The sequence below is a fragment of the Bombina bombina genome, chromosome 4 (genome assembly GCF_027579735.1).
Source record: "Bombina bombina isolate aBomBom1 chromosome 4, aBomBom1.pri, whole genome shotgun sequence".
Taxonomy (NCBI): Eukaryota; Metazoa; Chordata; class Amphibia; order Anura; family Bombinatoridae; genus Bombina; species Bombina bombina.
This window is the reverse complement of record NC_069502.1, coordinates 1,053,445,137-1,053,472,187: the sequence shown is the minus strand read 5'-3', so window position 1 is coordinate 1,053,472,187 and position 27,051 is coordinate 1,053,445,137. Positions and strand designations below refer to the sequence as shown.

The 27,051-nt window shown below is 38.1% G+C and overlaps 1 protein-coding gene across 1 annotated transcript in view; it reads right to left on the bottom strand.

The window, feature by feature from the left end:
* Positions 1-736: 736 nt before the first annotated feature.
* CLHC1 (clathrin heavy chain linker domain containing 1) overlaps positions 737-27,051 on the bottom strand; it is a 114,089-nt gene continuing 87,774 nt past the window's right edge. Inside the window, exons 8-11 of the mRNA XM_053709342.1 lie at positions 21,127-21,301; positions 9,154-9,356; positions 2,696-2,875; positions 737-1,364 (exon numbers count right to left, since the gene is read on the bottom strand). Coding sequence (XP_053565317.1) covers positions 1,168-1,364; positions 2,696-2,875; positions 9,154-9,356; positions 21,127-21,301 — 755 coding nt within the window. The 3' untranslated portion in view covers positions 737-1,167. The remainder of the gene's footprint in view (positions 1,365-2,695; positions 2,876-9,153; positions 9,357-21,126; positions 21,302-27,051) is intronic.

Sequence of the window (27,051 nt, the reverse complement as noted above, 5' to 3'; positions counted from 1 at the left end):
TATTCCAAAAATCAGGACAACAAATATTATTCTTTAGCTACACTAGTTTTGTAGAATTGATTATAAAGAAAAGTGCACTAAGACTGATATATTTTTCCCTCATTTTTCAGTATTAAATTCCTATTCATTGTTATTTTATGAAACCATATTGGGTATCACAAGAAAACCCTGTTTGTCTGTTGAGAACGGTATATATATATATATATATATATATATATATATATATATATATATATATATAATATGTCTGGGAGCACTTAACAAGAGAGCAGATAATTATGGTGAAACTAATACAAAGTAAAACTACCAAAATTGCCTCTGTCATTAATGCACAGAAACTGGGAAAAACCTCCAGAAAAATTTACATAAAAGGTTTTTTCAAATGCTCGGATTTACCATCACTTTAATTAAAAAAAACTGCATTTAAAGGGACAGTCTACACCAGAATTTTTTTTGTTTTAAAAGATAGATAATCCCTTTATTACCCGTTCCCCAGTTTTGCATAACCAACACAGTTATATTAATATACTTTTAACCTCTGTGATTATCTTGTATCTAAGCCTCTGCAAACTGCCCCTTTATTTCAGTTCTTTTGACAGACTTGCAGTTTAGCCAATCAGTGCCTGCTCCCAGATAACTTCTTGTGCACGAACACAGTGTTATCTATATGAAATACGTGAACTAACACCCTCTAGTGGTGAAAAACTGTTAAAATGCAATCTGAAAAGAGGTGGACTTCAAGGTCTAAGAAATTTGCATATGAACCTCCTAGGTTAAGCTTTCAACTAAGAATACCAAGAGAACAAAGCAAAATTGGTTATAAAAGTAAACTGAAAAATTGTTTAAAATTACATGCCCTATCTGAATCATGAAAGTTTATTTTGGACTAGACTGTTCCTTTAAACATATCAGGCATAGGCAGACATATTGAATCAATTAGCTGCCATATTGAAAATCATGCAACACGTCTGTTTTTTGTTTGTTTGTTTGTGGGTTTAACTAGCGTTTGCTGCTATATATTTTTTCTGATTCAGTTTTTTTTTTTATTGAAACCACAATTCTTAAAGATTAGAATAGCTAAGAAAATATGGTTCCATGGGTGCTGTTTACTCGGTTGTAATCTGGATTGTTGGAACGGACGCCCCATCTGCTGGCAGGAAGTGGGTACTACATAAAGATGTGCTCCATTATTTTTGCATCTTCATCCTTAGATGAAATCTCAACCACCCCATCCTGAGATGTCACAATGGATATTATCTTCTCAGACAACGTTCTATAGTTATTGCTCAAACACTCATCAGCTATTTCTACCCATCCTTCTGGTGTACACACAACATCGTTAAGGATTACTTGTTCCAAGGCACCTGAAGAGAAAACATGAAGTCTCTGTTATAGCCAACATATAAGCTATTTCTTTAGTAGTAGTCAAACGAAATACAGCATCACAATACAGTTTATTCTGTGCAATAGTTAAAACAATAAAGATTACGTGTGGAATAAGTCACTAGCCTGATCTGCAAGTCTGCTTACAGACATATATTTATATTGTTGAATAGTGTTGAGCTGATGCCAGTGCTATCTGTAGGCAAACTATACTATTTCCACAGTCATGTTAGATTTCTAAATCGTATGTTTGCCTTAAAGGGACAGGAAACTCAAAATTGTTCTTTCATGATTCAGATACATTATAACATTTTAAAAACCGTTTCCAATTTATTTAGGTTATCAAATTTGCATCGTTTTCATGTTATTCTTTGATAAAGAGATATCTAGATAGGTAATGTGCACAAGCATGAGCACTACATGACAGGTAATAGTGCTGCCATTTAGTGCTCCTGCTAATGTATAACGTTGTTACAAAACTGCTGCCATATAGTAATGCAGACATGAGAAAAGAGAACAAAGAAAATATTTCATAATAGAAGTAAATTGTAAAGTTGTTTTAAAATTGTATGTTTTATTAGAATGATGAAACAAAAATTTCTGGTTCTTAAAGGGACAGTCTAGTCAAAATTAAACTTTCATGCTTCAGATAGGGCATGCAATTTTAAACAACTTTCCAATTTACTTCTATTATCTCATTTGCTCAATTCTTTAGATATCCTTTGTTGAAGAAATAACAATGCACATGTGTGAGCCAATCACACAAGGCCTCTATGTGCAGCAACCAATCAGCAGCTACTGAGCATATCTAGATATGCTTTCCAGCAAGTGATATCAAGAGAATGAAGCAAATTAGATAATAGAAGTAAATTAGAAAGTTGTTTAAAATGCTCTTTCTAAATCATGAAAGAAAAAAAATTGGGTTTCATGTCCCTTTAAGTTAGGATTTTCACGCTATTGGGGATAATTCTAGTTCAAATTTTATTTTTGGGGAACTTATAATACGTACCCAACCCGAAAATCAGAAAAATGAAAATCCTAGCAGAAAAAATTCTGCGCCACTTGTAATCTAGACCTAAGTATCTAATAAGAGCATAAGGGAAATACAAGTGAGTGCTTATACTAATAATGGCTACATATTGCAAAACAAAGGGGGGAAAATAACGATTGCCTGTGTACAAGATAGCTTTCATTTTCCATCCTTACACAATTAAAGGCAGATAGCTGTTTTATAGATGCTGAAAATAATCCCAGTATAGATAAGTAATGTGGTATCCTGTGGCTGATAGGTAATGTCATGTGATATACTTACTGTCCCCGCAACGGTGAACGCTCTCCAACAGTTGAAATCCATAATCTTTGTGATCAGTACAAAGCAATGAAAGCACAGCTTGTCCCACAGACAGGGCAGCTGGTTTCCCATTCCACTCTTTGGTCAAACCATGAATCAGCTCAGGAGTAGCACAATGTTTCAGTAAGAACAAGTAATCATCTAAAAAAAGCAATAAGGGACATTAGGAGCTATTTATGTCATCTGGCTGCTGTTCAGCAAATTAACAAGACAAATTGCCAAAATTAGAAAGTAATAAGGAATATGTTATATAATGTATTTGCCTATTTGCCTAATGTACCGTGTCTAATGACTCTATTCAGTACCAATAAATATTACTCTTTTAATTACTGTAAAATAAATCTACAGCACCACCTTCAGAAACATCTTCAATTTTCAAATTTAATTTAACTCTACTTTGAAACTTCAGTTTTTTTAATCATATTGTGTATTTTTTTTACATTTAAATGTATCTGGATATATTACAATGGATGCAGAATAAGGTACAGTGGTTATATTACGAGTCTAAGGAATACTAACCATATTAGCAGAAGTCATCACATACCTGAGATGTGTCCCTACAACTTGCAAATAGACAATAATGCAAATAATATAATATATAATATGACTAATACATTTAAATATTTTTCATTGCTGGGAGATATTTTTTTTATCATTTTTAAATGTTACATGTATATTATTAGTCATTACTATTAGTTAGCAATGAGGCGTCTAACTTATTGAACATTATAATTTATCCAAAAGTGATAGTAAAACTGTCTCTAGCAGCAGCGGTGGCTTAAATCAATAAGCATGTGATAAAATAATATAATATACATAGGCACTCCTTTTATGCGCAACAAATTGACATATAAATTTGGTATGTTCATCCATCACATATTACTATGATGAGCCGTATAGAAACGTAAAGAGGCATTAAACACTGTGAGATTGTTAGTCTAGTTCATAAATAATTATCCCTAACTGACCTCAGCAGAGGAGACAAAGTAACAAGCTTTTAAAAACAGAGAAACCTAGGTTAGAACATGGTGGTGCTCATCTATACTATAATTGCGTTTGTAATGTCCGTCGCTGTCGGCAGTTGTGCACGCATCCTCAATGGAATGTTGGCAGCGCGAGGACAAAATAATTCACCTGCATCCCAGTGGATTCTGAAAATGGCAGGGTGGTGAAAGAATCCACCGCCACCCTGACATTTTCGGAATCCACCAGGATGCAGCGAAGGCAAACGGAGCAACAACTAACCGCCCACATCAAGTATTTAAAAAAAAAAAAAAAAAACAGTCCACACGAAATATAACAAAAAACCTCCTACACGAAGTATTAACACATACACCGTAAACCCCCACATTGCTAAATAATAAAGTAATTATCCCCTTAATCACTTAACCGTCAACCACCCACATCGGAATACACCTAATTACCCTATTAACCTCTAAACCGCAAAACCCCCACATCGCAATAAGCCTAATTATCCTATTAACCCCTATACCGCAAAACCCCTACATCGCAATAAACCTATTTACCCTATTAACCCCTAAACCCCCACATCGCAATAAACCTAATTAACTTATTAACCCCTTAAACCACCAAAATCTTATTGGTTGGTGAACAGCCAATAGGAGTTCACTTGCTCTCATCCTATTGGCTGATTTGAACAGCCAATAGGATTTGAGTAGCTCTAATCCTATTGTCTGATTTGAATTTGAAGAATCAAATCAGCCAATAAGAATTCAAGGGACGCCATCTTTAATCGCGTACCTTGAATTCACTATTCAGTGTACGGCGGAGATCGTACGAAAAGGAACCTCCATGCTCCATGGCTCCGTGGTCGCCAGTCTTCAGTTCCAGGGTCGCCGGTCTTCAGCTCTGCGGTCATCGGTCTTCAGCACCGCGCAGGATGTTCCTGGAAGAAGAAAGAAGAGGTCACGCTTGGAAGAAGACTTCACCGCCTGGAACAGGACCTTCTCCGTCGGACTTCAAGAACGGTGAGTAGCAACCTGGGGGTTAGACTTAGGTTTTTTTAAGTTTTTTGGGGGGGGTTTGTTTTATTTAGATTAGGGATGGGCAGTAAAAGAGCTAAATGCTTTTCAGGGCAATGGGTAGTTTAGGTTTTTTATTTTATTTTATTTTGGGGGGGTTTGGTGGGTGGTGGGTTTTACTGTTAGGGGGGACTTTGTGTATTTTTTGTAAAAGAGCTCATTATCTTGGGGCAATGCCCTGCAAAAAGCCCTTTTAAGGGCTACTGGTAGTTTATTCTTAGAGTAGGGGGTGTTTTTATTTTGGGGGGGGCTTTTTTATTTTCATAGGGATTAGGTTTAATTTGTTAATTTGATTTTTTATTTTCTGTAATCTTAGCCTTTTTTATTTTTTGTAAACATTTTTTTTTTTTTTTTTTGTAACTTTAGAATTTATTAGTTTAGGTAATTTGGGTTAATTTAAGGGGGTGTTAGGTTAGGGTGCTTAGTTATTTAAATAGTTATTTGCGTTGTGGGTTTTAGCGGTTTAAGAGGTTAATAAGTTAATTAGGTTTATTGCGATGTGGGGGTTTTGCAGTTTATGGGTTAATAGGATAATAATGTTTATTGCGATGTGGGGGGTTTGTGGTTTAGGGGTTAATAGGGTAATTAGGTTTATTGTGATGTGGGGGTTTTACGGTTTAGGGGTTAATATATAAAGAAATATACTTAAAGTAGATATAATTTAAAGAGAAGAAATGTTGTATTTATATAGGACAGTAGTTTGTCCAAATAGAGTGTGGCTATATCTGTAGTTTATTACATAGAAAATATTTTTGATATATTTAAGACAGTAGTCCATTATAATTATAGTATTGCTACACCTGTAGCTTAAATATTTATATAAAAAAAGAGTTACAAAATAGGTTGTTTCTACATCTGTAGTTTAAAAAATAATTAGACTGCCCTCTGGGCAGGCTTATCGACTAGTTACTTTATAAAGACTAAAACTTAAAGGAAAATTAAAATGTGCATGGGTGCATTTCACTTTTAAATAGAAGCATTTTTGCAAAATACTTCCAATGGCAAAAATGCTTCTAATAAAAGATATTACTGTTTTAGCGGCATACGCACATATGCTACGTGTGACTAGAGCATACAAGCCACCGCTTACTCTCTGAGGAGTTGTGGTGTTTGAATGGTAGAACACAGGACGCTCCATTCCCAAATTAATTAAGATAACCATGTCTGGACTTACAATATGTCCTAGAAAGTATGGTCACATAAACTTGTATATTTATGCTTGTATTATTATGATTATTTTTAATTAATTAATTTAATTTATTTTTCATTTACCATTTCAACTAGCATTTCTTCCTCATTTGTATTATCCCCTTATTATCTTTATTCACTGTATATATTCTGTATGCTATTAGTCTGTTTAGCGTAAGGGGTTAACCTAAAGTTAGGTTGGTGTGAAGGGCGTGTTTTTGCATTTTAGGTTTTAACCAATTAGAATGTTATCTTAGGTTTTTAAGCACTCTCACTACTGTGACATCTTAGGCTATGATTACGGCGATAAGCCGAAACATGTAAGCCATTGGTGTCACGCTCTCACACCTTGTCTTTCACTGTTGCACCCTCTAGCCCAGTCGCATTTGCTGTGGTACCCTATCTTCGTTTTTTGGTTTCCAGTGCCACCAGCAAAGGATCCTGCCTTTCCTCATAGTGTTCTGCAACCCCGGGTGAAGACTACCCCTACCCCATACGTCACTGCTGACATCATTGACCGGAGCCGAGTGCCGTGAACCAGTACCTGGACGGAGGTCGCACTGAGTAAGTTCTCGGTTTGATGTTTTTCAGTTACCCCGGTGTTCTATGGATATCCTCTGACGGTGGAAGAGTAAGTCTCTGATATTTGACCGTGATAGCTTCTTTGGGGTGGGGAATTTTCCTGCATGCATGGCAAACTTATATATCTCAGTTGTCTATAGGAGTATACCGCCCCCTTTTTTTTTTGCTCAGATAAACTCACGCTAAAAGTATTTTTTCCTTAAAGTGATGGTAAATTCATGTGTTGCAAAACATATTCTAGATGCTCTTACTTTAACTAGCAGATCGATGTGCTTATATTTAAAAAATAAACTATTTTTACTTTGTTATTCCGTTTTTATTAGGGTAACCGTACAGTCTAATAATCTGCCTCTCTCTATATTTTTCACAGGGGCAGCTGTGATTGACATCGGTTTTAGCCAATCATCAGCTCACCATGCGTCCCATGTGAAATCGGACCTGCACGCTCCCGTGCTCTCAACTCACTCATTGCTATGGACTGCGCATGCGCAATTCTTACGCTAATTGCACATCTCTAAATGATAATATTAATAATAATAATAATGAGTATTATCATTTAGAGATGCGCAATTAGCGTAAGAATTGCGCATGCGCAGTCCATAGCAATGAGTGAGTTGAGATCACAGCTGCCCCTGTGAAAAATATAGATAGAGGCAGATTATTAGACTGTACGGTTACCCTAATAAAAACGGAATAACAAAGTAAAAAAAGTTTATTTTTTAAATATAAGCACAGCGATCTGCTAGTTAAAGTAAGAGCATCTAGAATATGTTTTGCAATACATATGAATTTACCATCACTTTAATGTACTATATGATATGCAGTAAAAATGTGTAACACAACAAACAGAAAAATGTTCAAATACTGAAGTTTTCATACACAAAACTAACTGTTGTATTACTATGTGCAGGTCTTCCCTATGCTAAATTATATAAATTCACTGTTTACTTTTGCATGACTACAGAATGCAATGCCAAATGCACATGCCAACGTGAACCTTGACCCTTCAACAGGACTGTATGCACAGCTTCTCATTGGCTGTACCGCCCTCCATGTGACTATGAGAAAATAAAGGCAGCATAGAAGGGGCAGCCGGTTGCTAGTCTGAAAATAGAAAATCAGAGGTAAAATAGATGTTCTGCTTCTGTTTTAATTTTTTTTTCATGTATGCATGACATATTTTAAAATACTGGCCTACATTTTATCTTCTTAAAGGGATAGGAAAGTCAAAATTAAACTTGCCTGATTCAGACAGAGCATGCGCTTTTAAGATACTTTTAAATTCACTTCTATTTTTAAATATGCTTTGTTCTCTTGTTGCAAAAGAATACGCACATATTCTTCACTAGTGGGAGCTAGCTGCTAATTGGTGCCTGCACACATTTGTCTCTTGTGATTGGCTAACTAGATGTGTTCAGCTATCTGCAAGTAGTGCAATGCTGTTCCTTCAGCAAAGGATAACAAGATAATGATGCAAATTTGAGAATTAATTTGGAAAGTTGATTAAAATTGTATGCTCTATCCAAATCACAAAAGATAATGTTTGTGTTTCCTGTCCCTTTAAGGGCTAGATTACAATTTAGTGCTCCCGCTCGAGCGTAAATACACTCGTATTACAAGTTGAAAGTAAAAAGTTTTTGTGCAAGCAAAACCCGACACACGCTAACAAATTATCACGACCGCAAACTTCTTACCATAGAAGTCAATGGAAAGCGCATTATATTTAATATTTCAATAACTCGGATTAAATCGATTCTTCATGTGCGCTAACCCGACCGCATTAGTCATAAATTGCAAAACCCTGATGAACGTTACGCATATTTTACATTCCTATGTTCTTCACATAGAAAACAATGTACCTTTTATTATTAAATCTATATTTAAGGCCAAGCAACTCAACTATTCATGAAAACACAGGAATTGGGGTGCAGAAAAAGGGCAGCAGGTGTTCTGGACTGAAATATTTGACTGTAGCAAAAATCAGTTTGTGCCGAAGGGCTGGAGAGCGGTAAAATAATGAGTGTCTGCAGGCAACAGTGAAACATGGTGGAGGTTCCTTGGGCAGCATTTCTTCAAATGGAGTTGGGGAGATACTTATCCATCATGCAATACCATCAGAGAGGCATCCGATTGGCCCCAAATTTATCTGCAGCATAACAATGAACCCAAACACACAACCAAAGTCATAAAGAACTATCTTCAGTGTAAAGAAGAACACAGAGTCCTAGAAGTGATAATATGGCCTACGCAGAACCCTGATCTAAACATTGTCGAGTCTGTCTGGGATTACATGAACAGAAGCAACCGAGGCAGCCTAAATCCACATAAGAACTGTGGTTAGTTCTCCAATATGTTTGGAACAACCTACCTGCTGAGTTCCTTAAAAATAATGCATGCAAGTTTACCTAGAAGAATTTATGCTTTTTTTGAAGGCAAAGGGTGGTCACACCAAATGTTGCTTTGATTTGGATTTTTCTTCTATTTACTTTGAATTTTGTTAATTGATAAAAATAAACTTTTAACATTTCTGTTTTTTAAAGCATTACTGCATAAAGTTTAAAACCATCAAGTAAGGATATTATTATCATGTGCAAAATGTGGAGTTACCCAATAAAAATTGTTTGCATTCATAGGTGTAGTTGAGTGCACCTTGCACTTGGCCTTGTAAACACATAGAGAGTGCAGCTTTTCTGAAACTAGAACACTTTCTGTAGATCAACTGGGCTAATGCCAAACACGTCACCCTGTGGTATGGCTTTTTCTCTCCATAATCTGAAATTACATCACCGAGCGCCTCAGAAAATGTTAACCTAAAAAATAAAAACAACATACATATGACTAGAGAGCATTAACTTGCATAATGGTAAAATCAATAAGAAACTAAACGTTTATAACTACAGTGATATCAATAATATCATGAATAAAGGTGAGCTAACTGTAAATATATGTATTAATTCAATTATATAAAAACTAGAGGAAAAATGAAGGCACTTATGGGTCAATCTATCAGCCTATTTGGTTTCAGAGGGCCCTTTTCGTTTCAGTGCACTCACAATAGCAGGTTTTTTACTTTTTTTTCAGAGTCACAAGTGCATTTTTGTCTCAGCTATAAAAGCCCTATTTTTAACATGGAGACAAAATTTAAAAAGGAACCGCGCCTTTGTGACTGTGCTTTCAAACGAGATCAGAACCTCAAAATCAGAACACAATCACAACATGGCGTTTTTCAACTTCTGCGGCTACATTACGGAACTCCCGGCCACGAAAAAGTGATCTTGTTTGTACGACACTTTTGAGGCTACAATATTGCAATGGAGAGTGAGAACTGTTAAAATTCTTGTTTAGAAGACGAGATAAGTTGCAGCTAAACTCGTGGATAAAAATATTGGCACCAGTGCATTTCTGTCAGATAATGCACCATTGTTGCAATGACAAATGTTTAGGCATTCTTATGTTTATTTCTTTTGTTTGCATTGCTATGACACAAAAAAGTGGAGAGAAAAAAGCCAAATCTGACACATTCCATGCAAAACTCTAAAAATGGACTGGACAAAATGATTGGCATCTTCTCAAATTTGTAACAAATAATTGCATTCCAAGTTTGTGATGCTCCTGTAATTTGTAATTAAACTAATCCTGTATCAATTAAAAGGTGCTGACAATATAGAAATCACACCGGCTACCAGTTAAAAAGGTGAAAAATTTACTCAACCTTTCTGTTGTGTGTCTTTGTGTGCCACACTGAGCATGGAGAAGAGAAAGAGCAGCAAAGTATTGTCTGAGGATTTGAGAACAAAAATTGTGGAAAAGCATGGACAATCTCAAGGTTACAAGTCCATCTCCAGAGATCTTAAAGGGACACTGAACCCAATTTTTTTTTTCTTTCGTGATTCAGATAGAGTGCAATTGCAATGTTAAACAACTTTCTAATTTACTCCTATTATAATTTTTCTTCGTTCTCTTGCTTTCTTTATTTGAAAAAGAAGGCATCTAAGCTATTTTTTTGGTTCAGTACCATGGAAAGCACTTGTTTATTGGTAGGTGAATTTACCCACCGATCAGCAAGGACAACACAGTGTGTTCACCAAAAATGAGCCGGCATCTAAACTTACATTCTTGCATTTCAAATAAAGATACCAAGAGAATGAAAAGAATTTGATAATAGGAGTAAATTAGAAAGTTGCTTAAAATTGCATGCTCTGAATCACGATAGAAAAAAATTGGGTTCAGTGTCCCTTTAATGTACCTGTGTCCACTGTGCACAACATTGTCGAGAAGTTTACAGCCCATGGCACTATAGCTAATCTCCCTGGATGTGGACGAAAGAGAAAAATTGATCAAAGATTGCAACAAAGGATTGTTCAAATAGTGGATAAAGAACCTCGATCAACTTCCAGACAAATTCAAGCTGACCTTCAGGCACAGAGTACAAATGCGTCAGCTTGCACTATACGTCACCATCTGAATGAAAAGGGGCGCTATGGTAGGAGACCCAGGAGAACCCCACTGCTGAAACAGAAACATAAAAAAGCCAGATTGGAATTTGCCAAAACTTGCCAGAGGAAGCCAAAATCCTTTTGGGAGAATGTGCTGTGGACAGACTAAACAAAATTACAGCTTTTTGGTAAAGCCCATAATTCTACTGTTTTCAGTAAAAGAAATTAGGCTTTTAAAGAAAAGAATACAGTCCCTACAGTCAAACATGGTGGAGGTTCACTGATGTTTTGGGGTTGCTTTGCTGCTTCAGGCACTGGATGTCTTGACTGTGTTCATCGCATTATGAAATCTGAACCACAGAATTCGGTGGTGCAATGTAGGGTACAGTGTCAAAACTTGGGTCTCTGACAGAGGTTATAGGTCTTACAGCAGGACAATGACCCAAAGCACACGTCAAAAAGCACCCAGAAATGGTTTAAGACTAAGCGCTGAAGAGTACTGAACTGGCCAGCAATGAGTCCAGATCTCAAACCCATAGAGCACATGTGGAGAGATCTCAAAACAGCAGTTGGGAAAAGGAACCCTTCAAATCTGAGAGACCTGGAGCAGTTGGCGAAATAAGAGTGGTCCAAAATTCCAGTAGAGAGGTGTAAGAAACTAATTGATGGTTACAGGAAGTGATTGATTTCAGTTATTTATTCCAAGGGTGTGCTATCAAATATTATATTGAGGGTGCCAATAATTTTGTCCATTCCATTTTTGGAGTTTTGCGTGGAATGTTTCAGATTTGGCTTTTTTTTCTCCACTTTTTCTGCAAGATGAAAAGATGATGCTTGAACCAAGATGTCATCCAGATAAGGTGCCACAGCAATTCCCTGATACCTGACCACTGCCAGAAGAGCCCCCAGAACCTTTGTGAAAATTCTGGGAGCTCTAGCAAGGCCAAAAAGAAGAGAAACAAACTGGTAATGTATGTCCAGAAAGGCAAACCTCAGATACTGAAAATGATCCCTGTGAATAGGAACATGAAGATACGCATCTTTCAGATCTATGGTTGTCATGAACTGACCCTCTTGTACCAAAGGAAGAATGGAGCGGATGGTCTCCATTTTGAAGGACGGAACCCTGAGGAATTGGTTGAGATACTTTAGGTCCAGGATGAGATGGAAAGTGCCCTCCTTTACGCAGTTTAAGAAGGCCTCTCTCTTTCTGGTCCGCAGATATCCTTGACAGGTGGAATTTGCCCCTGGGAGGACAGGATTTGAATCCTATTCTGTAACCGTGAGACAATATGTCTACAAGGATCCGGAACATCGCGTATCCAAGCTTGCTTTCCTTTATTCCAAAGCTGAATGGACCTCCAAGAAGACTTGGATTGTTCCGACTTGGAAGAGGAGGAAGAAGACTTTTGCCCCTTAAAGTTACGAAAGGAACGAAAATTAGGATTCTGACGACCCTTAGGTCTATTCTTTTAATCCTGAGGTAGAAAAGAGCCCTTTCCACCACTAATTTTAGAAATTATCTCAGCCAGACCTGGACCAAACAAGGTTTAGCCCTTATAAGGCAAAGACAAAAACATAATTTATGCTTACCTGATAAATTTATTTCTCTTGTAGTGTATCCAGTCCACGGATCATCCATTACTTGTGGGATATTCTCCTTCCCAACAGGAAGTTGCAAGAGGATCACCCACAGCAGAGCTGTTAAATAGCTTCTTCCCTAACTGCCATGTCCAGTCATTCGACCGAAACTAGCCGAGAAAGGAGAAACCATAGGGTGCAGTGGTGACTGTAGTTTAATTAAAATTTAGACCTGCCTTAAAAGGACAGGGCGGGCCGTGGACTGGATACACTACAAGAGAAATAAATTTATCAGGTAAGCATAAATTATGTTTTCTCTTGTTAAGTGTATCCAGTCCACGGATCATCCATTACTTGTGGGATACCAATACCAAAGCTAAAGTACACAGATGATGGGAGGGACAAGGCAGGTACTTAAACGGAAGGGACCACTGCCTGTAGAACCTTTCTCCCAAAAATAACCTCCGAAGAAGCAAAAGTATCAAATTTGTAAAATTTTGAAAAGGTATGAAGCGAAGACCAAGTCGCCGCTTTGCAAATCTGTTCAACAGAAGCCTCATTTTTAAAGGCCCAGGTGGAAGCCACAGCTCTAGTAGAATGAGCTGTAATTCTATCAGGGGGCTGCTGTCCAGCAGTCTCGTAGGCTAAGCGTATTATGCTCCGAAGCCAAAAAGAAAGAGAGGTTGCCGAAGCCTTTTGACCTCTCCTCTGTCCAGAGTAAATGACAAACAAGGAAGATGTTTGACGAAACTCCTTAGTCGCTTGTAAGTAAAACTTTAAAGCACGGACTACGTCTAGATTATGTTACAGACGTTCCTTCTTTGAAGAAGGATTAGGATACAATGATGGAACAACAATCTCTTGATTGATATTCTTGTTAGAAACTACCTTAGGTAAAAACCCAGGTTTTGTACGCAGGACTACTTTATCTGTATGGAAAATCAGATAAGGAGAATCACATTGTAAGGCCGATAACTCAGAGACTCTATGAGCCGAGGAAATAGCCATCAAAAACAGAACTTTCCAAGATAAAAGTTTGATATCAATGGAATGAAGGGGTTCAAACGGAACTCCTTGAAGAACTTTAAGAACCAAGTTTAAGCTCCATGGGGGAGCAACAGGTTTAAACACAGGCTTAATTCTAACCAAAGCCTGACAAAATGCCTGAACGTCTGGAACCTCTGCCAGACGCTTGTGCAAAAGAATAGACAGAGCAGAAATCTGTCCCTTTAAAGAACTAGCTGATAGTCCTTTTTCCAAACCCTCTTGGAGAAAAGACAATATCCTAGGAATCCTAACCTTACCCCATGAGTAATTCTTGGATTCACACCAATAAAGATATTTACGCCATATCTTATGGTATATTTTACTGGTGACAGGCTTTCGTGCCTGTATTAAGGTATCAATGACTGACTCTGAGAAGCCACGCTTTGATAAAATCAAGCGTTCAATCTCCAGGCAGTCAGCCTCAGAGAAATTAGATTTGGATGATTGAAAGGACCTTGTATTAGAAGGTCCTGTCTCAAAGGCAGAGTCCAAGGTGGAAAGGATGACATGTCCATTAGGTCTGCATACCAGGTCCTGCGTGGCCACGCAGGCGCTATCAAGATCACCGATGCTCTCTCCTGTTTGATTCTGACAATCAGTCGAGGGAGCAGAGGAAACGGTGGAAACACATAAGCCAGGTTGAAGAACCAAGGCGCTGCTAGAGCATCTATCAGCGTCGTTTCTGGGTCCCTGGACCTGGATCCGTAACAAGGAAGCTTGGCGTTCTGGCGAGACGCCATGAGATCCAGTTCTGGTTTGCCCCAACGATGAACCAATTGAGCAAACACCTCCGGATGGAGTTCCCACTCCCCCGGATGAAAAGTCTGACGACTTAGAAAATCCGCCTCCCAGTTCTCTACACCTGGGATATGGATCGCTGATAGGTGGCAGGAGTGAGTCTCCGCCCAGTGAATTATCTTGGATACTTCTAACATCGCTAGGGAGCTTCTGGTCCCCCCTTGATGATAGATGTAAGCCACAGTCGTGATGTTGTCCGACTGAAATCTGATGAACCTCAGTGTTGCTAACTGAGGCCAAGCTAGAAGAGCATTGAATATTGCTCTTAACTCCAGAATATTTATTGGGAGGAATTTCTCCTCCTGAGTCCACGATCCCTGAGCCTTCAGGGAATTCCAGACAGCACTCCAACCTAGAAGGCTGGCATCTGTTGTTACAATTGTCCAATCTGGGCTGTGAAAGGTCATACCCTTGGACAGATGGACCCGAGATAGCCACCAGAGAAGAGAATCTCTGGTCTCTTGATCCAGATTTAGTAGAGGGGACAAATCTGTGTAATCCCCATTCCACTGACTTAGCATGCATAATTGCAGCGGTCTGAGATGTAGGCGCGCAAATGGCACTATGTCCATCACCGCTACAATTAAGCCGATCACTTCCATGCACTGAGCCACTGACGGGCGCGGAATGGAATGAAGAACACGGCAGGAATTTAGAAGCTTTGATAACCTGGACTCCGTCAGGTAAATTTTAATTTCTACAGAATCTATCAGAGTTCCTAGGAAGGACACTCTTGTGAGGGGTGATAGAGAACTCTTTTCCTCGTTCACTTTCCACCCATGCGACCTCAGAAATGCCAGTACTATGTGCGTATGAGATTTGGCAATTTGGAAATTTGACGCCTGTATCAGGATGTCGTCTAGATAAGGGGCCACTGATATGCCCCGTGGTCTTAGGACCGCCAGAAGGGACCCCAGAACCTTTGTAAAAATTCTTGGGGCTGTAGCTAACCCGAAGGGAAGAGCCACAAACTGGTAATGCCTGTCTAGAAAGGCAAACCTTAGGAACCAATGATGGTCTTTTTGAATCGGTATGTGAAGGTAAGCATCCTTGAAATCCACTGTGGTCATGAACTGACCCTCCCAGATCATAGGTAGGATGGTCCGAATAGTTTCCATTTTGAATGATGGAACTCTGAGGAACTTGTTTAAGATCTTTAGATCCAAAATTGGTCTGAAGGTTCCCTCTTTTTTGGGAACCACAAACAGATTTGAATAACATCCCTGTCCCTGTTCCGTCTGTGGAACTGGATGGATCACTCCCATTACTAGGAGGTCTTGCACACAGCGTAAGAATGCCTCTTTCTTTATCTGGTTTACAGATAATCTCGAAAGGTGAAATCTCCCTTGTGGGGGGGAAGCTTTGAAGTCCAGAAGATATCCCTGAGATATGATCTCCAACGCCCAGGGATCCTGAACATCTCTTGCCCACGCCTGGGCGAAGAGAGAAAGTCTGCCCCCTACTAGATCCGTTACCGGATAGGGGGCCGTTCCTTCATGCTGTTTTAGAGGCAGCAGCAGGCTTTCTGGCCTGCTTGCCTTTGTTCCAAGCCTGGTTAGATTTCCAGGCCGGCTTGGATTGAGCAAAAGTTCCCTCTTATTTTAAAGCAGAGGAAGTTGGTGCTGCACTTGCCTTGTAGTTTCGAAAGGCACGAAAATTAGACTGTTTGGCCCTTGATTTGGCCCTGTCCTGAGGAAGGGTGTGACCCTTTCCTCCAGTAATGTCAGCAATAATTTCCTTCAAACCAGGCCCCGAATAGGGTCTGCCCCTTGAAAGGAATGTTAAGTAATTTAGACTTTGAAGTCACATCAGCTGACCAGGATTTAAGCCATAGCGCCCTACGCGCCTGGATGGCGAATACAGAATTCTTAGCCGTTAGTTTAGTCAAATGAACAATGGCATCAGAAACAAAAGAATTAGCTAGCTTAAATGTTCTAAGCTTGTCAAGTATTTCAGTCAATCGAGTAGCTGTCTGAAAGGCCTCTTCCAGAGACTCAAACCAGAACGCCGCAGCAGCAGTGACAGGCGCAATGCATGCAAGGGGCTGCAGGATAAAACCTTGTTGAATAAACATTTTCTTAAGGTAACCTTCTAATTTTTTATCCATTGGATCTGAAAAAGCACAACTGTCCTCGACAGGGATAGTGGTACGCTTTGCTAAAGTAGAAACTGCTCCCTCCACCTTAGGGACCGTCTGCCATAGGTCCCGTGTGGTGGCGTCTATTGGAAACATTTTTCTAAAAATGGGAGGGGGGAAAACGGCACACCGGGTCTGTCCCACTCCTTATTAATAATTTTAGGTATAGGAAAAACGTCAGTACACACCGGCACTGCATAGTATTTATCCAGTCTACACAATTTCTCTGGCACTGCAATTATGTCACAGTCATTCAGAGCAGTTAAAACCTCTCCAAGCAACACCCGGAGGTTCTCAAGCTTAAATTTAAAAGTAGACATATCTGAATCAGGTTTCCCCGAGTCAGAGACGTCACTCACAGACTGAAGCTCTCCTTCCTCAGCTTCTGCATATTGTGACGCAGTATCAGACATGGGCCTTAAAACATCTGCGCGCTCTGTATTACGCCTAACCCCAGAGCTATCGCGCTTGCCTCTATATTCAGGCAGTCTGGCTAATACCGCTGACAGGGTATTATCCATGATCGCCGCCATGTCTTGTAAAGTAATCGCTATGGGCGTCTTTGATGTACTTGGCGCCATTCTAGCGTGAGTCCCTTGAGCGGGAGTCAAAGGATCTGACACGTGGGGGGAGTTAGTCGGCATAACTTCCCCCTCGTTAGAATCTTCTGGTGATATTTCTTTTAAAGATGAAGGCTGATCTTTATTATTTAAAGTGAAATCAATACATTTAGTACACATTCTCCTATGGGGTTCCACCATGGCTTTTAAACATAATGCACAAAGAGGTTCCTCTATGTCAGACATGTTTATACAGACTAGCAATGAGACTAGCAAGCTTGGAAAACACTTTAAATCAAGTTAACAAGCAAATATAAAAAACGTTACTGTGCCTTTAAGAGAAACAAATTTTGTCAAAATATGAAATAACAGTGAAAAAAGGCAGTTAAACTAACAAAATTTTGACAGTGTATGTAACAAGTTAGCAGAGTATTGAACCCACTTGCAAATGGATGATTAACCCCTTAATGCAAAAAACGGATTGACAAATGAAAAACGTTTTTTGATAGTCACAATAAACTGCCACAGCTCAACTGTGGCTTTACCTTCCTCAATAAACGACTTTTAAAGCCTTTTGAGCCCTTCAGAGATGTCCTATACCATGCAGGAAACTGCTGAGGGAAGCTGGATGTCTCTGTCTGTAATTTTAAGTGCGCAACAAAGCGCTAAAATAGGCCCCTCCCACTCTTACTACTACAGTGGAAAGCCTCAGGAAACTGTTTCTAGGCAAAAATCAAGCCAGCCATGTGGAAAACACTAAGCCCCAATAAGTTTTATCACCAAAGCATATATAAAAACGATTAAACATGCCAGCAAACGTTTTATATTGCATAATTATAAGAGTCTATAGCTCTCACATTAAGCCTGTTACTAGTCGTTATTAAATCACTGTATTTAGGCTTAACTACATTAATCCGGTATCAGCAGCATTTTCTAGCAATTCCATCCCTAGAAAAACTTGAAACTGCACATACCTTATTGCAGGGTAACCTGCACGCTATTCTCCCTCTGAAGTTACCTCACCCCTCAGACATACGCGAGAACAGCAGTGGATCTTAGTTACTTCTGCTAAGATCATAAAAAACGCAGGCAGATTCTTCTTCTAAATGCTGCCTGAGAGAAAATAGTACAACTCCGGTACTATTTAAAAATAATAAACTCTTGATTGAAGAAAAAACTAACTATATTACACCACTTTCCTCTTACTACCTCCTTCTATCTTGAGGGTTACAAGAGAATGACTGGATATAGCAGTTAGGGGAGGAGCTATTTAACAGCTCTGCTGTGGGTGATCCTCTTGCAACTTCCTGTTGGGAAGGAGAATATCCCACAAGTAATGGATGATCCGTGGACTGGATACATTTAACAAGAGAAAGCTTGGACTTGGATGTGACATCTGCAGAACAAGATTTTAACCACAGAGCTCTGCGAGCTTAAACAGTGAAACCAGAAATCTTAGCTCCCAGTCTATTTGTGATGCCAACATGCAAGTTCTTAAAGGTATTGACCAGCTTGAGAGCCTTGATCCTGTCTTGGATCTCCTCTATAGTATTCTCTTCTGAGATTAGGTTAGATAAGTCATTGCACCAATAAGATGCTGCTCCCACAACTGTAGCGATACTAGCAACAGGCTGCCACTGCAATCCTTGATGAATATACATTTTCTTCAAAAAAGTCTCAAGCTTTAATCCATTGGATCCTTGAAAGAATAACTATCCTCAATAGGAATAGTAGTTTTCTTGGCAAGAGTAAAGATAGCTCCCTCTACCCTGGGCGCCACGAGTCACGTATAGAATCAGCAACAGGAAACATATATTTAAAAACAGGGGATGGGGAAAAGGAATCCCTGGTTTATCCCATTCCTAAATTATGATATCTGCCATACGGTCTGGAACTGGAAACACTTCCACAGATGAGGGTACATCATATACCCTGTTAAGTTTACTAGACCTCTTTGGATTTTCCACGACAGACGAGTCGGATTCTTCCAAAGTAGCAAGACCTCCTTTAAAAGTACTCAGAGGTGTTCTAACTTAAATCTGAAATTAATCTCCTATAAAACTGCAGAATTGGTCGCTTCAGTCTCAGAATCTGATTTCTCACCCTCAGAAGCCATTGAGGTATCATCTTCATCAGATAATTGAGGAAGACTGACTATATGTATTGTTAGATTTCCTCTCTTTCTCTTACCAGTGACAGGAAAGGATGATAAAGCTGCTGAAACAGCGGATGTTATCTGTGCAGCAAAATCTCCTGGTAAATAAACACCCCCAGGAGGATGTTGAGAGGAAACGCAGGGAACTGCATGTGAAACAGATTGGGACGTTTGAGGAGAAATATGAGGCATGGCATGGACAACATTATCCTGAGAGACAGACTCAGGAGGGGAAATCTTGTCTTTAGACGGTAAAGTTTTATCCAAACATTTGGAACAAATTTGCATGGGAGGTACTATCTGAGCCTTCAAACAAAACAAACATTTTACAAAATTAATTTATGAATTTTGTTCTATGTCCATCTTATATAAGAAGATACCATCTTGCCTTCCACACGCTGCAGGTATCCAGTGCCAGAGGATGCAAATAAGCCCCAGAGCATCACCTAGAAGGGTGTCTTTTCAGTGTATGCTTCATTCTTCTTCCTCCAGACATACCGCTAATCCATCAAGCCGAAAAGTTCCAGGTTTGTTTCATCGCTCCAGAGAACAGAAACCCAAAACTTCTGTGGCTTATTTATATGATTTTCAGCATATTGGAGTTGTCTCAGATAACAGACAAGCACATAAGTACCTGCCTACAAGCAGTTCCGTATACCGTGTAACCAATATATGTAAATAGATGAGCAAGTGCATAACCATTTACAAATAGATGTAGATGTAACTGATCATGTGGATTTAAATGGGCCTTGGAACATGGCTCCGTAATATACTGCTCCATAATAATGATTGCTAAGAGACTGTTAGATTAACCTTTGCAGTTACAGATTCATATTTTGGCTATTTGGAACGTGTGTGATTTGTAATTTGATTTATTTGGTAATCAGAGAGTTTTGAGCATTAGAATATTATAGCTGTTAATAATGCAGCTGATTTAAGCAGTACTATAGCTCTTAAAGGGACAGTCTAGACCCAATATTTATTCTTTACTACTTATTGTTACATACCAGACAAGCATCTTGCAACAGGCTCCAAATCTATAAGCTTGTAAGAAGTACATTAAACTTTTAAATAATTATCGTTTGTTAGCAACTGAAAATGGCCACCAAGCTCCGCCCACAGCTTTCTTCTTGTCCAGTTAGCCGTTTTCTTTTGTGATAGTTTAGCAGTGCACGTTTACTATTTTTCAGTTATGTTCAGTTTTTTTTCCTCAGCTGGAAATGCAGGCAACATTTATTGTAGGAGGACCGGCATCAGTTCTAAGAACTATTGATAGTTATTGTGGCTGTTTAGTGACAGTTTTGTTTGCTTTTTACTTGTAATTTTTTTTTATAATGTGAGTGATTATTATATAAATAATCATTATATTCTTGTGGCAAAATTTTTTATTGATTTATATTATTAATAAAGTCTAATAAAGTTTAACTCCTCATTACTTATTAATTTTATTAAAAATTTATTTTTTACTGATGTCCCTGTCTGTGCACGCATACACAGCTATGCACCTCCCCTTCATTTAGGGCTAGGTTACAAGTGGAGAGCTAATTTATTGCTCGCTCGATAAATAACCAGCCATTACTAGTGGCTAGTTATTGCTACCGCAAGCTTACGGTGGCAATTAATGCTTATAAAATTATTAGAGATCAGATCTCTGGTTAATTAAATAATTGATTTATATTATTAATGAAGTTAAACTCATTACTTATGAATTTTATAAAAATTTTATTGATATCCCTAGCTACATTTAATTTGAAAGAAATAATGAAAAAAATGGCCAGTCAATCAGTAGAGTTATAGTTATTCATTTATTGCAACTATAATTTTTAGACAAAGTAAATCAGATGAATGAACACAAGTTTACCTTACCTTTGTTGATTAACCCAATGAATAACATCATCTAATCTGTTGCACGATAAAGCACACTTAATGCCTTCCAGAGTTAGAGCTGCATTAACTGTATACTTTTTAATAACACTGGAGCCAATAACAGCCTCAAAAAATAACATCAGAGGTGAATAAAGTTCCTTATTAGTTCTGACAGCTGTGAAGAGAAAAGACAGAATAACCAGTGAAATAACATGACATTGTCACACAACATATGACATATAAGGATGGTTTTATCCTGAGGTTTGTGATACTCTAGCATAGTGATTGACATTGCGCTAGGTCAACTGCGATAAAGATTTGTTAGGAATACTTTAAATTCCTATGTTCTTCATTTAGAAGAAAATGTTCTTTTTATTTTTAAATAGATTTTTTTTTGTATATATATATATATCAGGGTTCTCCACAGGACCTTTTTTAGCAGGTCCACCACCCAGCTCATTTTACTGAGCACCCAGCTAAAATTTTGAATTAGCTAATATTAAAAATGTTTAAGATATATAAAAATAAAAATATTTTTTTTTTAAGTGAAGAACACAGTAATTAAAGAGTAATGCTATTCAAAACACATTTAAACATATTAAAACTTATTAAAATGGAATAAAAATGATAATGCCTATTTCAAGCTATTTGACTGGGATGGGCTCAAAAGTGTATATCTATTTATAGTGTATATTTATGTGTTTGTTTATATGTGCATATATGTGTATGTATGTATATATATATATAAAGAGAGAGACATTGGAGCCCTTTTAAGTCAAACACCTTGCCATATACCATATCCCTTTTTAACCCTTTTAAAACATTTTTATCAATAGTTGAAGAATATTTTTTATTATATAGTTTATACATTATTATAATACTTTATTTTAATATGTTTTATATGTGTTTTGTGAAAACATTTTTTAACCCTTACACTTTACTTAAGGTTTCAAGTTGTGCTAAATATTCTAGCGCAATTTTGTCTTTCTCTTGAGCGCAACCTATAACTTGCAACTTGTAATATCAGCACTATTTAGCAAGGTTGCAATATCCATTGAAAGTATAGGTTGCGCTAGAGCGATGTAGACTGTGCTAACCCTTTTCTGGTAAATGGGATTTACCATGGACTTGTAATATCAAGTTGCGCTCTAATGTTAGCACGGCCCACCGATACTGCTTATCGTGATCTGCACTATCTTTAGCACGCCACTTGCAATCTAGTCCATAATGTTTTTAACCCCACGGTGGACTCTCCCTAGGGTATATTCCAATTAAAGGGACATAAAAGTGCAAAAATAAAATGTGTTAAGAGTTTGCATATAACTACGTTTTTAACACTTTCAAAGGAGTAAAACAGCTAGATTACGAGTTTTGCGTGTTGTAGGTATATCTATCTATTGGGTACTTGTAAAGCGCAAACTAATCACCCGTGAGGTCTCAAGGCGCTATAAGGGTCTCAAGGCGCTATTATAGCATTATTACATTATAGCTGTACCGCACACCTTTTTGGCTGTAAGGCAACGTAACTACCGCACCTTTCAAAAAGTCCTTTTGTCAATGGGACTTCCATAGCGCCGGTATTACGAGTGAGCGGTACAGCCCATAACTACAAGATCTGTACCGCCACCTGAAAGTCAGTAGTTATGGGATTTACGCTACAAAGCTGTAGCATAAAACTCATAACTAAAGTGTTACAAAGTACACTAACACCCATAAACTACCTATTAACCCCTAAACCGAGGCCCTCCCGCATCGCAAACACTAAAATAAAATTATTAACCCCTAATCTGCCGCTCCGGACATCGCCGCCACTATAATAAACATATTAACCCCTAAACCGCCGCACTCCCGCATCGCAAACACTAGTTAAATATTATTAACCCTAATCTGCTGTCTCCAATGTCGTCGCCACTATATTAAAGTTATTAACCCCTAAGCCTAACCCTAACACCCACTAACTTTAACCTAATTAAAATAATTTAATTCATTAATACCTAAATTATTCCTATTTAAAACTAAATAAATACTTACCTGTAAAATAAAACCTAAGCTAGCTTCAATATAACTAATAGTTATATTGTATCTATCTTAGGTTTTATTTTTATTTCACAGGTAAGATTGTATTTATTTTAACTAGGTTGATTTGTTAGTAAATAGTTATTAACCTAACCGGAGTTACACTAACACTTAACAAAACAATAAAATTAAATAAATTAAATTAAAAAAATACATTTATCTAAATTACAAAAAATAATAAACACTAAATTACACAAAATAAAAAAAAGACATTATCAAAAATAAAATTGAATTACTGCTAATCTAATAGCCCAATCAAAATAAAAAAGCCCCCCCAAAATAAACAAAAACCCTAGCCTACACTAAACTGCCAATAGCCCTTAAAAAGGCCTTTTGCAAGGCATTGCCCCAAAGAAATCAGCTCTTCTACCTGTAAAAAAAATACAAACAACCCCCCAACAGTAAAACCCACCACCCACACAACCAAACCCCCCAAATAAAATCTTATCTAAATAAACCTAAGCTCTCCATTGCCCTGAAAATGGCATTTTGGATGGGCATTGCCCTTAAAATGGCATTTAGCTCTTTTACGGTGCCCAAAGTTCCTAATCTAAAAATAAAACCCACCCAATAAACCCTTAATAAAACCTAACACTAACCCCGAAGATCCACTTACATCCATCCTCATCCAGCCGGGAGAAGTCTTCATCCAAGCGGGCAGAAGTCCTCAACAGAGGAGTATTTCGTTTTTATTTTTGATCATTTCTTTTTTTTTATTTTGTGTAATTTAGTGTTTATTATTTTTTGTATTTTAGATAAATGTATTTTTTAAATTTAATTTATTTAATTTTATGAGGTGTTAGTGTAACTCAGGTTAGGTTTTATTTTACAGGTAAATTTGTATTTATTTTAACTAGGTAGTTAGTAAATAGTTAATAACTATTTGATAACTAGTCTACCTAGTTAAAATTAATACAAACTTAGCTGTGAAATCAAAATAAAACCTAAGATAGATACAATGTAACTATAGTTATATTGTAGCTAGCTTAGGGTTTATTTTATTGGTAAGTATTTAGTTTTAAATAGGAATTATTTAGCTAATGATAGTAAGTTTTATTTAGACAATTATTTTGTAGGATGCTCCACCACCCTGATTGACAAACTAATAAATGGCACGCATCCTGAAGCTACAAATGTGGATCAGGCCCCACTAAAACAGCAAAGACCCAATATAGAAAAGTTCAATTTTAGACCTGTACCCTTCAATGTCATTAAGAAACACCTCGATAATCTAAAAATGAAAAACCAGTCAGGACCTGATCAAATCCCAGCAATGCTGTTGAAGCTCAGTGCGCCGGCAATTGCTAAGCCTGTTGCAACCCTAATTAACGAATCCTTGGTGTCTGGATACATACCCAAACTCTGGAAAACTGCAAGAGTAGTGCCTATTCATAAAAGTGGGGAGTTAACCTTGGTTTCTAACTATCGTCCTATATCACTGCTCCCTGTATTGTCAAAAATCCTAGAAAAATGCGTCCATACGCAATTATGCGAGTATTACCAACTTTCTAACTATCTGACCCCTGATCAATCAGGTTTCAGACCGAATCACTCCACTACAACTGCCCTCCTAAAAGTTTGCAACGACATCCAAACTGCCATGGAACAAGGAGACCTAACTGGAGCTATTTTCCTTGATTTTGCAAAGGCTTTTGACACAGTGGACCATGACCTACTACTTCTCAAACTAAAAAACTCTGGTATTGCTGATCACCCGTTAACCTGGTTTAAATCATATGTATCGGATCGATCACAATATGTCTCTGTCTCTAACATTGACTCCCTCCCTCTCCCAGTCACGTGTGGTGTTCCCCAAGGTTCCATTCTCGGCCCCCTACTATTCACATTATTTATAAATGATTTGCCTAATGTCTGCAAATCCTCAACTGTACACATGTACGCAGACGACACAGTAATCTATGCAAACAAATCTGATCTGCTGCAGCTTGAAACAGTGCTCCAAGACCAGTTCACAGAGGTAGAAAAGTGGATCTCGAAAAACAAACTCTTCCTAAACACTGACAAAACGGTCACAATGATCTTTGGAATGGGACCTAAAATACATAAATTACAAAATTCCCATCTTCGCATCAAAACAAAATCCAATTGCACGCTGACCGCAGTCCACTCTTTTAAATACTTAGGTATGTTGTTAGACCCCAATCTATCTTTTGGACTCCACATAGAAAAAATTGCCTCTAAACTTTATCCAAAACTAGGTGCCCTGTACAGAAACAAATCTTGCCTCAGCCCTACAGTAAAGGAAAAGATTGTACAGCAAATGCTGATGCCTATCTTGGATTATGGGGACATAGTATATGCACCTGCTCCGCAAACTCACCTTAATAAACTAAATACGTTATATAACTCGCTCTGCCGCTTTGTGCTACAATGTAACTACAGGACCCACCATTGTGACATGCTAAAAGAACTAAACTGGCTGTCGCTAGAATCCAGACGCACCCTCCATCTTTCCTGCCTTGTCTTTAAGAGCCTTTCTGGGAAGCTCCCACCCTACCTGAGCAGAATGCTCTCCCCTGCTATTCCCACCTCCTATAACCTCCGATCCAATAACAGCACATTATTTAGCTTGCCTCAATACAAAAAAAAAGCAGCTCGATCCTCCTTTTCCTACAGAGCGCCACAATTATGGAATGACCTCCCTCACACTTTAAAAACTTCCCCAAGCCTAAAATCCTTTAAGAGATCCCTCTATACATATCTCAAAACAGAATGCTCCTGTCATGGTTAAATATTTCATACCTGCTCTATGTTAAATGTTTGCATATAATGTGTATTTTTATTATTGTTTTTGTATTTTATTGTACCCTATTGTATCAATGCAATGTTTTGTGATCCCAGGACATACTTGAAAACGAGAGAAATCTCAATGTATCCTTCCTGGTAAAATATTTTATAAATAAATAAATAAATAAATAAATAAATTAAATTAAAGTTAGGGGTGTTTGGGGTTAGGGGCCAATAACTTTAGTATAGTTTCGGCGGCAATGTTGGGGGCAGCAGATTAGGGGTTAATAAATTTATGTAGGTGGCGGCGACATTGGGGCGGCAGATTAGGGGTTAATAAGTGTAGGTAGGTGTCGGCAACATTGGGGGTGGCAGATTAGGGGTTAATAAGTGTAATGTAGGGGTCGGTGATTTATTTTAATTAAATTAAAGTTAGGGGTGTTAGGGTTTGATTTAGGGTTAGGTTTAGGGGTTAATATATTTATTTAGTGTTAGTGATGTGGGAGGCCAGAGGTTTAGGGGCGTTGAGGGCGGCAGACTAAGGGTTAATAAATTTATGTAGGTGGCGGCGACATTGGGGCGGCAGATTAGGGGTTAATAAGTGTAGGTAGGTGTCGGCAACATTGGGGGTGGCAGATTAGGGGTTAATAAGTGTAATGTAGGTGTCGGTGATGTCGGGGGCGGCAGATTAGGGGTGTTTAGACTCAGGGGTTTATGTTAGGGTGTTAGGTGTAAACATACATTATGTTTCCCCATAGACATCAATGGGGCTGCGTTACGGAGCTTTACGCTCCGTTATTGCAGGTGTTAGGCTTTTTTTGAGCTCGCTCTCCCTATTGATGTCTATGGGGAAATCGTGCACGAGCATGTCAACCCAGCTCAACTGTAAGTAAATATAGGCCACTGTAAGTAAATATTTGATATGCCTGTTACTAACTAACTACCCCAAATACGCTTTTTATCAATAGCATTTCATTAACATATCTCTACCGTATATCAGAAATCTTGTCTGAAAATTTAATTGTTTTCCAAACCCACTCCATGGATATCCTTTGCTCTGTACCAATCCGTTTACAATACCTAGGTTTCAAAATGGCGTTT